The 11,433-nt window shown below is 44.9% G+C and overlaps 1 protein-coding gene across 4 annotated transcripts in view; it reads left to right on the plus strand.

The window, feature by feature from the left end:
* LOC106582213 (E3 SUMO-protein ligase RanBP2) overlaps positions 1–7,537 on the plus strand; it is a 35,329-nt gene extending 27,792 nt beyond the window's left edge. Inside the window, exons 20-30 of one of the 4 annotated variants that reach the window (XM_045704683.2) lie at positions 153–230; positions 2,461–2,616; positions 2,721–2,807; positions 2,922–3,127; positions 3,250–4,207; positions 4,360–4,470; positions 4,617–4,762; positions 5,340–5,613; positions 5,720–5,895; positions 6,040–6,213; positions 6,416–7,537. In XM_045704683.2, the coding sequence (XP_045560639.2) occupies positions 153–230; positions 2,461–2,616; positions 2,721–2,807; positions 2,922–3,127; positions 3,250–4,207; positions 4,360–4,470; positions 4,617–4,762; positions 5,340–5,613; positions 5,720–5,895; positions 6,040–6,213; positions 6,416–6,721 (2,672 nt within the window). In that variant the 3' untranslated portion in view covers positions 6,722–7,537. The remainder of the gene's footprint in view (positions 1–152; positions 231–2,460; positions 2,617–2,720; positions 2,808–2,921; positions 3,128–3,249; positions 4,208–4,359; positions 4,471–4,616; positions 4,763–5,339; positions 5,614–5,719; positions 5,896–6,039; positions 6,214–6,415) is intronic. The other 3 variants (XM_082967102.1, XM_082967103.1, XM_082967104.1) reach the window with 3 other exon arrangements.
* Positions 7,538–11,433: the final 3,896 nt, after the last annotated feature.

Below are 11,433 nucleotides of genomic sequence, written 5' to 3' on the forward strand. Positions count from 1 at the left end.
AAAGATTGATATTGGCCTAATCCATTACGCTTACTTAATGCAATGATGTTCAGCAACTTGAAGCTAACCAAAGATGCATTAACATATTTTATTTTCTTAATCCAACCACCCACAATTCTAGTTTGTCTCACATGCCAACCATTATTTTGTAGGATTGGATTTTAGGCTTTTCAAAGATAACCCAAAGACTTTTTGGACCAGCACCTCATCCACCCAATTTGAGCCCCCAGGTACTCTGTCACTACACTGTGTGTGCTGTGACACGTCACCTACACAGCTGTCACCTGTCTGGCCTTGCCTGGTAGCCGGTCTTAACCCGCACGCAACGAGTGGAACATGCAGTGCATTTGGAAAGTATTCAGAGCCGTTGATGTTTTTCCCACATTTTGTTACGTTGGTCTTATTCTAAAATTGATGAAATTGTTGTTCCCCTCAATCTACACACAATGACAAAGCAAAAACAGGTTTAGACATTTTTGCAAAAAATAAACAAATATTACGTTTACATAAGTTTTCAGACCCTTTACTCACTACTTTGTTGAAAGTGAACCTACCCTCCAGTCCTGAGCGCTCTGGAGCAGGTTTTCATCAAGGATCTTTATGTACTTCACTCTGTTCATCTTTCCCTCGATCCTGACTAGTCTCCCAGTCCCTTCCGCTGAAAAACTTCCCACCGCCTTAATGCTGCCACTACCATGCTTCACTGTAGGGATGGTGCCAGATTTCCTCCAGACGTGAACCTTGGTATTCAGGTCAAAGAGTTCAATCTTGGTTTCATCAGACCAGAGAATCTTGTTTCTAATGGTCAGTCCTTTAGATCCTTTTTGGCAATCTCCAAGGGGGCTGTCATGTGCCTTTTACTGAGCAGTGGCTTTCGTCTGGCCACTCTACCATAAAGGCCTGATTGGTGGAGTGCTACAGTGATGGTTGTCTTTCTGGAAGGTTCTCCAATCTCCACAGAGGAACTCTGGAGCTCTGTCAGAGTGACCATTGGGTTCTTGGTCACCTCCCTGACCAAGGCCCTTCTCCCCCAATTGCTCAGTTTGGCCAGGGGTGCCAGCTCTAGGAAGAGTATTGGTGGTTCTAAACTTTTTCAATTGAAGATTGATTGAGGCCACTGTGTTCTAGGGGACCATCAACCCTGACACGGTCACCAGTTGCAGTGTTTCCTCTGACACATTGGTGCGGCTGGCTTCCGGGTTAATCGAGCAGTGTGTCAAGAAATAGTGCGGCTTGACAGGATCGTGTTTTGGAGGACACATGGCTCTCGGCCTTGGCCTTTCCCGAGTCTGTACGGGAGTTAAAGCGATGGGACAAGACTAAATATAAATTGGATATCACGAAATTGTGGAGAAAGAGGGGGTTAAAAAAAAGAATGAAAATTGTTTTATCTATTTTTATTCAAAAAATGTTTTTGCTTGTTATTATGGGGTATTGTGTGTAGATTGAGGAGGAATTTTTAACATTGATTTAATCCATTTTAGAATAAGGCTGTAACTTAACAAAATGTGGAAAAGGGGGAGGGGTCTGAATACTTTCCGAATGCACTGTACAAAACATTAGTACAACAACCTAATGAGCTGCATGCCTATGTTTGATACTCAACAGTAACTCTTACTCTAGTGAAATATAGATTTCTGCAGATGAAAGTTAGGGTGTGTTTAGCTAATGGAGGGGTGAAATGACTGAGTACCTGGTAGCATCCAGTTGTGTTGACGGCGATTCAGAGTACTTCTCCCTCTGTTTAAACGGAGACACGGGGAGATTCCAGCCATGCTTCCTGTCAGAAATGTGCTGTCACACACATTTTTAGTCCAGGATGTGTAGCAACAGTGTGAAATCAAATCCCGTTCTGGTCTGGTTTGTTCCAGTGAAAGAGCCAGAGTTGAAACTCCGGTAGCATGTTCTGTATGTCACAAGCAAAACTTGTTCTACCACTGGACAGCAATCTATGGATTGGTTTTAGAGCAGCAGGAAGAAATGGTAAAACTGCTATCCTCTATGGTTGGCCTCATGTACAGTACACTGTAGATCCATGGTTCTAATGTTTATAATGCTTTTGAGATTGACTTACTCAGTAGTAATAGCATTGTCAGAGATATAGGAGCCTGCTCGCTCGGTGTGGTGAAATGCATGGTGTCAGTCTTTTTAGATGCATGTGTTTTGAAGAGGAACTAACCCTAGACATGCACCTACCTGCTCAGTGAACTGGTTTTGTGACTTTCTAGTAAATAAAATGTTAGCCTGCCTTTTTAGTACCAAACAATAACCTTGGAGCATAATTACGTCAAGTCATATTACAGTTTCTGTAGATCCAATTTTCAATAATAATTCAAATTCACCTTGGAGATGAATATAGTTGTATTATGGTTCCTGCTCTCAATGTCTCTCTGTTCTGTACACTGTTCTGTTGGAAGGGGGCCTCCTGACTGAGTTCTCAACATTTGTGTTGTGTTATAGCACCCTCCCAGGCGGAGGCCGACGGTGAGGTGGAAGTGGTGTATGTGAGGCAGCCAACAGTTGAGCAGGCTCTTCTGGCCAGGGAACTCATGCTGCCTCTCACCTTCTTCTGCTACCAGAACGAACCAGGATATACCAGCGACGACCAGACAGATGGTGAGAAACATTCTCTCTTAAACGTTTTCTACCTGCATGAGCAACCGTTTAGTAATTGTAGTTGACAGTGTTGCTAAGGTTAATTTGTGCTGTGAATATTGCAGATGAGGACTTTGAGACAGCAGTTAAAGCCCTGAATGGAAAACTGTACCAGGATCCTCCTGAGAGAGAGGCTGCAAGTGCAGGTTCTGGTAAGTTTCATGGCCAAAGCAGCTATAGAGATGGGTATGAATAGGACAGGTTGGGGTGAAATTTCTCCTCAAAAGTTACTTCACCAATAACCTGCTCCACTCGTCTCCTCTCAGCAGGCCAGGCCGAGGCAGGTGTTGAGGGTCTGGACCCGGAGGTTGAGGTGGTATGGGAGAAGAGGCCTACTCCAGAGGAAGAACAGAAAGCCAGGAACCTGCAGCTACCTTCAACCTTCTTCTGTGGTGAAGGCAGCGACAGCGAGGCAGAGAAGGACAAGCCTGAGGACTTTGAGACAGAGGTCCGCAAAGCACAGGAGGCCCTGGTGAGATTATATGATATGCATTTGTTTGCACATAGGTAAACAACTTATGTGGCATTGGGTTATAAGAAATTGAAAGTGGTTCTCTCAAGCAAATGTTAACCGTTTTAGTTATTGTGTTTTAGGATGCTGAGAGAAGCTCACACCCTGTTTCATCTGAGGCTGTGTCCTCCAGCACCGGCGAAGTCCAGTCCACTACAGCAGAAAAACAGGTCCCATTTCAGTCCTTAGCCATCCAGAAGGTTGAAGTCTCAGCCCCAGGTAGCCAGGAACAGGCCACAGAACAGTCGGTTACCATCCAGGAGGCAGAAGTCCAGTCCTCTACAGCAGAGGAACATGTCCCAGATCAGTCCTTAACAATACAGGAGGCTGAAATCCCAACCCCAGGTAGCCAGGAACAGGCCACAGAACAGTTGGTTACCATCCAGGATGCTGACATCCAGTCTTCTACAGCAGAGGAACAGGTCCCAGTTCAATCAGTAACCATTCAGGAGGCAGAAGAACAGGTCTCAGTTCAGTCATTAACCATTCAGGAGGCAGACGTCCAGTCCTCTACTGCAGAAGAACAGGTCTCAGTTCAGTCATTAACCATTCAGGAGGCAGACGTCCAGTCCTCTACAGCAGAAGGACAGGTCTCAGTTCAGTCATTAACCATTCAGGAGGCAGAGGTCCAGTCCACTACAGAGGGGCAGCAGACTCCAGATCAGTCAGACTCCCCTTCAACACCATCTCAGACTGCGGTCTCCCGCAGCAGGGAACAGGCTACCACTCCAAACTCTTCAGAAAAACCTGCTGCTAGTGCCCCAGCTTTGGTAACCCCCTCATTTGGTTTTGGATTTGGTGCACAGTTTGGCAAAAAGCCAGGGCAGTGGGAGTGTGACACGTGTCTTGTTAGAAATGAGGAGTCTGCAAGCAGTTGTGTTTCTTGTCAAACTCTAAACCCTGCTGCCAGCAGCGGGGAGCAGGCTCCAGATCAGTCAGACTCTACTCCAGCAGCTACCAGCAGCAGCCCTATAGACCTGTCTGCCAAGAAGACCTCTGAGCCTGACTCTACTACTACATTTACTACAACCACTACTCAGGGTATGAGACATTTATCACTGCAAAGCCTTTTGAATTCTACCCTCACTTAACTCTTGGCAATGCCTTCTATTTTCTCCCAGCAACACAATCCCACTTCTGACACCAATGCAGCAAGCTGAGCTGTCTTCTCTTCCTTACTTTCTCTTTTACAGATGATCCTAACTCATTTGGCTCATTGGGCTTCAGTGCTCTAGGAGGGGAAGGGTTCTCCTTTGCTGATCTGGCACAGAACACTGGGGGGGAATTTGCCTTTGGAAAACAAGGTTGGCACTTCTAAGTTTTCTCTGTACGATTGACCGAAGAAAATTCTATATGATGTGTGTTCTTAAGATTTCTATTAGTCGCCATGACAACTGAGTTATGTTTCAGTGGAAACATTTCAGTGAACTTTTTTCTGTTTCATTGTTAGATTCCAACTTCTCGTGGGCGAACGCCGGGGCTACGTTGTTTGGAGCTGCAGCCCCAGCCAAAGCTGAGGGAGGGGAGGAGGGGAGTGATGAAGAGGACACTAATAATGTGGGCATTGACTTTGAACCCATAGTCTCTCTACCAGAGGTACTTATCATTGCACTGCTTCTCATCTGTCTCCACTTACCCTTACTGGGAATGTCATCGTTATGAAGTAAAGTAAGTAGCCTTGGTGTGTGCGAGCAAGAATGGCTCATAGGAGCAGACCGGTTTCTGTAGTGAGGCAGCTTGTTTTACAAGTACACTGCCTGGACAGGACACTAGTCTGACGCAGGGCCTTCCCCCAATCTATCTGTTTAAAGGAAAAGTCCACAAAACCAGTCATTCTTTCATTTACAGGGTTAAATAACACTATGTGGGAAAAAGTGTGATTTAACAAAAATATATAATTTACATTCATTTTGGCGTCATAATAACGTTTGTAGCAACATGGAAAGTTGTTATGGAAATCTGTTGCATCTCAAGTCGTCTACAAAATCCACAATGCAATGCTTTCTCTACGAGCAAATGAAGCTACACACAATAATATAGAAGATAATATCAGCATGTTAGTTTGTTCCATGTTCTACTCAATACATTTCTGTATGAGTTCTGTAATCTTACACCCTCTTGATGTATAAGCTCTTGGTCTGGTCACTAACCTGCGTGTAACTGTGTTGTCCAGGTGGAGACTAAGTCAGGGGAGGAGGATGAGGAGATCCTGTTTAAGGAGCGTACCAAGCTGTACCGCTGGGAGAGAGACCTGGGCCAGTGGAAGGAGAGGGGTGTGGGAGACATCAAGATCCTCTTCCACCCCGATAAGAGGTTCTACCGGGTGCTGATGAGGAGGGAGCAGGTTCTGAAGGTCTGTGCCAATCACACCATCTGTCAGAGCATGGAGCTCAAACCCATGAACACCTCTAACCAAGCCCTAGTCTGGACAGCTACTGACTTTTCAGGTAGGTCTATACATAGCTCGGAAACACTCACACAAAGCTACGTAAATATATTGATTCCTATATCATTTATGAATTGATCTTTTTTTTTATCAACACAAAATTCCAGAGGGTGAGGGTAAGGTGGAACAGTTGGCAGCCAAGTTTAAGACAGCGGAGCTGGCCGAGTGTTTCAGGAAGACCTTCTGTGAGTGTCAGAGTCGTATGAGCCAATCAGAGGCCTCATCCCTCTCCTCCCCCCAACTGTCCAGGGTACAGGAACATTCCAGAGACGCCAATCCCCAGGTCAGTGTTTCCCCTGTCTGCTAATGTATAGGTGGGTTGCCTAGCCTACCACTTTTGTCCCCTCCACCTAAAATAATGTTTAATAACATTTCTAAAGAGTCCATGAATGCCTGTAAAAGAATCAATATGAAACTCTGCCCCCAGGTGTACCTCTCTATCTCCGCTGATGACGAGCCCCTGGGAACGGTCACCATAGAACTGTTCTCTCACATCGTCCCCAAGACAGCTGAGAATTTCAGAGCGCTGTGTACAGGACAGAAAGGCTTCGGGCTGCGCAACTCTGTCTTCCACAGGGTCGTACCGGACTTCATGTGTCAGGTGAGAAGCTGGGAGTGCAGTTGTGGGGTTAGCCTCAAACCAGACAATAATCAGAGCCAAAGTGCTTTCATAACCTTCAATACCATGTTTCCCAAAACATAGGTCACAGTTAGTGCCTCTTGGAACACAAAACATTTTGTAAACCACTGCAAGAATGTATAACTCTGCTTGGTCCTGTCTCTGTATTGTCCTCTTTCCTCAGGGTGGAGACATCACCAACCAGGATGGGACGGGAGGGAAATCCATCTACGGGCACAAGTTTGAGGATGAGAATTTTGACGTGCGCCACACAGGCCCGGGGCTGCTGTCCATGGCCAACCACGGCCGAGACACCAATAACTCCCAGTTCTTCATCACTTTGAAGAAGGCTGAGCACTTGGACTTCAAACACGTGGCCTTTGGCTTCGTCAGAGAGGGCATGGACGTGGTTCGCAGCATGGGAGAGCTGGGCACCAAGACTGGCAAACCCAGCAAGAAGATTGTCATCACCGAATGTGGACAACTGTAGAGCTTCGCTCTGTTCACTGACTGTTGACAACTCAACTGTAGGGCTGAGATCTGGTCACTGACTGGACGGCTATCGTCATTCGCTCGGCTCATGGACTGGACAGTGATAAGCTTTCAAACTGTGGAGCGGACAACTATAGTAGGCAAATCTCAAATGAGACCCTATATCCCATGTAATGTAAAACATGTTTTTTGTGTTTTTGTTTCTTCCAGAGCCCATGTGGAGTGCACTAAGGGTTCTGGCAGTGCACTACGGTGGGAATAGGGTGTCATTTGAGACATAGATGGTCTCCTTTTCATAAGTGTTGCCAGACCCTGAGGGCAGCATGTGACTGTGTGAGTCCTCAGACTTAGTTTTTGTGTATAATGTACATTACCTTCTTTTTGGGGGGGTGGGGTTCTTTTCATGTGTTCCAATAAGAGTTGAAAGCGCTGGTTACTTCATAAGCTCCCTAACTTGATTGTTTTTGTATAATTAAGCCTTAATTGAGATTAAGAAACCTTGTTTAAAAACCAACCTCTGTTCATTTTGAACTATGTTCCTCTCTCCTGCTCCCTGTGAATACTTTTAGCTGTGTTTTTGTGTATACATTGATTTCATAATGTGCATTGAGGCGACCCTTGTTCGTGTTAAACTCTGAAGGTAGGAATATGACGAACTATAACCTGCTGTGTGACACTTTGGGAGAGGGATGACATAATATATTATGGTACTGAAAGACACTTCTATGGTGTTCTGTTGACAAAAATTCTTATTTTCAATAAATAAATGATTCAGGAGAATGTCTTTAGAAATAAAGTTGCTTTATACTGATAATTATGAGGATGCCCTTTACGATTTCAAACATACACTACATGACTAAAAGTATGTGGACACCTGCTCATTGAACATCTCATTACAAAATCATGAGCAGTAATATGGAGTAGGTCCCCCCCCCCCTTTGCTGCTATAACAGCCTCCACTCTTCTGGGAAGGCTTTCCACTAGATGTTGGAACATTGCTGCAGGGACTTGCTTCCATTCCGCCACAAGAGCATTAGTGAGGTTGGGTACTGATGGACGATTATCCCAGGCTCGCAGTCGGTGTTCAAATTCATCCCAAAGCCCAAAGCTTTCAATGATGTTGAGATCAGGGCTCTGTGCAGGCCAGTCAAGTTCTTCCACACCTATCTCGACAAACCATTTCTGTATGGACCTCGCTTTGTGCACAGGGGCATTGACATGCTGAAACAGGGAAGGGCCTTACCAAAACTTGCCACAAAGTTGGAAGCACAGAATTGTCTAGAATGTCATTGTTTGCTGTAGCTTTAAGATTTCCCTTCACTGGAACTAAGGAGCCTAGCCCAACCCATGAAAGAGACCCAGACCATTATTCCTCCTCCACCAAACTTTCCAGTTGGCACTATGCATTGGGGCAGGTAGAGTTCTCCTGGCATCCGCCAAACTCAGATTAATCCGTCAGACTGCCAGATGGTGAAGCATGACTCATGACTCCAGAGAACGTGTTTCCACTGCTCCAGAGTCCAATGGTGGCCAGCTTTGCACCACTCCAGCCGACACTTGGCATTGCTCATGGTGATCTTAGGCTTGCCTGGCCATGGAAACCCATTTCATGATGCTCCCAACAAACGGTTCTTCTGCTGATGTTTTAATTCAAATCAAAATCTAATTTTATTTGTCACATGCCCCGAATACAGGTGTAAACCTTATCGTGCTTAATTACAAGCCCTTAACCAACAATGCAGTTAAGAAAATATTTACTAAATAAACTAAGTAACAAAATGAGATTATATACAGGGGGTACTGGTACGGAGTAAATGTGCGGGGGTAATTGAGGTAATATGTACCTGTAGGTAGGGGTAAAGTGACTATGTATAGATAATAAACAGTGGGTTGTAGCAGAGAGGACAGTCTATGACTTGGGTGACTGGAGTCTTTGACAATTTTTTGGGCCTTCCTCTGGTACTGCCTAGTATAGAGGTCCTGGATGGCAGGAAGCTTGGCCCCAGTGATGTACTGGGCCGTACGCACTACCCTCTGTAGCGCCTTATGGATGGATACCGAGCAGTTGCCATACAAGGCAGTGATGCAACCGGTCAGGATGCTCTCGATGGTGCAGCTGTAGAACTTTGAGGTTCTGGGGACTCATGCCAAATCTTTTCAGTCTCCTGAGGGGGAATAGGCGTTGTCTTCATGACTGTCTTCGTTTGTTTGGACCATGACAGTTTGTTGGTGATGTGTACACTAAGGAACTTGAAGCTCTCTGCCCGCTCCACTACAGCCCTGGCGATGTGAATGGGAGCGTGTTCGGCCCACCTCGTTCTGTAGTCCACGATCAGCTCCTTTGTCTTGCTCACATTGAGGGAGAGGTTGTTGTCCTGGCACCACACTGCCAGGTCTCTGACCTCCCTATAGGCTGTCTCGTTGTTGGTGATAAGGCCTACCACCGTTGTCAGCTAATTTAATGATGGTCTTGGAGTCGTGCTTGGCCACGCAGTCGTGGGTGAACAGGCAGTACATGAGGGGACTAAGCACAAACCCCTGAGGGGCACCTGTGTTGAGGATCAGCGTGGCAGATGTGTTGTTGCCTACCATCACCACCTGGGGGTGGACCATCAGGAAGTCCAGGATCCAGTTGCAGAGGGAGGTGTTTAGTCCTAGGGTCCTTAGCTTAGTGATGAGCTTTTGGGCACTGTGGTGTTGAATGCTGAGCTGAAGTAAATTAACATTCTCACATGTATTTGCTCTAGTAACTAGGTTTCCATGCAATTGGCGAGAGCTTTTCATATGAATATTCTGAAATAGGCCTACGCATAAAGAAAAAATGCAAATATCCCCACCAGTGGTGTTTCCACTAAACAGACTTTTTGGTGATAAAAATCGGTGCTGGGTGACGTTGTCGGGACACAAAATGTACATTTTTCGCCTATGTTTTCACCTATTAAAAATCTAATGGGCAGTGTTGATGATTAGTTATTTGAGAAGGAGACCAAGTCAAGACGTTGGACCGGGTGATTCAGTTTATAGTAACGCAGTTTATTATGAGACAAAGATATTTGGCAAAGCGTGCACGGACTCCTTCGTTTAGCTCATAGGGAACTAGCAGAAGAGAGCCCCGAAACATAGTATACATCCAATTTATACAATGAAATAACAGTGTGTTGACGTTGAGTCTAGTAGGTCCGCTCTCCTGACTGGTCGATGAGTGGAGGGACGGTCCACTCTCCAGGTGGTGTCGACTTCCCATTGGCCCTTGGCAGTGTCCTTTGTCCTCGGAGTCCAACACACCTAAGTGTGTGTGTGTGTGTGTGTGTGTGTGTGTGTATTTCTGGTAATTCGTGTCTGGGTGCTTGCGATATTCATGGAATGTTGTTCTTTACACCAGTGGTCAGTTCGTGTGGCTAGGGCTTAAGTCAGCCATCTGTCTCTGGGTGTGGTCGTGATTGGTATCAGTTGGTCGCTCAATATGTCTCTGGAATTTTGTTGTGTGCTGTTGTGAAACATGTTGTGCAAATGCCCTCCTTATATATCATTAGGTAAAACGTTAGATTATCTTTATTACAGGAGTGTGTTTCCATCACATTTTCAACTCTACCGATAGTTTTGTCACAAAAACTGTTGCGTTAAATAGCAAATGTGCCTATTCTGGTTTTGGTACACGCACTCTAGACAACAGCTCGCAGATACAGTCTAGCCAAGAATGTGCAGATACAGTGCTGGTAGGCTAGTCTAAGATTATTATGGATAAGAGTGAGAATATTTCATTTGTCAAATGTTCACTGCCCTGTGAAGTTCATAACTCATTTCATCTGTAGCCTAATAAACTGCATGGTTTCCCGTATCATAGTAGGAAGACCTCACACCATGTGACTCCAAGTTTACTTCAATATGGTGATTATTATATCAATATTTGTGCATAAAGGTGTTTCCACCGCCATTTCTGGCATAATTAATTTTACCGACACAAAAACACCCCACCATGTCGAACTAACAAATTATCCGATTTTTTTTCTACGGTATGACTCGCATAAACTTTTGATGGAAACGTGCTTATGGGAATTCCGAGTCTTTTCGGTGAGCCTGCTTAATTGGCTCTGTAACGGCTCTTCGGATCTTCGTTTAAAATGCTTAAAAATCTACCTAGAACCATGAACAAATTAGCAATCTCCAATATATAGCGCAAACGCTAGGCTACCATTTGAAATGCGTTTTCAAATCATTCTTTACATGTCCAAACTATTAGATGACCTGCATTTTTATTTAAACTTTTTTGCACAGAAAAAATTGCGTGGACCATATTGACCTGCTCTCCCCACTATTTGTTGTTTCTGCAGTGAGGATTCACCCTCTTCAGTTAATTACTTTGTAACTCATCTGCAGAAAAACTTTACTTTGCGCTCGAAAAGCTAAATTGCTGTCGTGTTTGAGTTCGAAGGGGCAACATGAATGAACATAACAGAATCTATGCTATCAACTAACTTTTTTCTATCTGCAAATACAGGTATGAAAAATGCACGTTTTGTTTATTTAATCTGTTAATTAAGGTGTGGATACATTTGATCAGCTTTAACTTTCCATCACTTACGTTTCCTAAAAGAGACAGAGACCTGTTTTAACAATCCTAGCCTGGCCTCTGTCCAACACCACACACCCTTTGTCCAACACCACACCCCCTACAGACAGAGTACAGCACAAACAACACCCACCGAATCA

This window comes from Salmo salar, chromosome 21 (assembly GCF_965601325.2).
Source record: "Salmo salar chromosome 21, fSalSal1, whole genome shotgun sequence".
NCBI classification, from domain to species: Eukaryota; Metazoa; Chordata; class Actinopteri; order Salmoniformes; family Salmonidae; genus Salmo; species Salmo salar.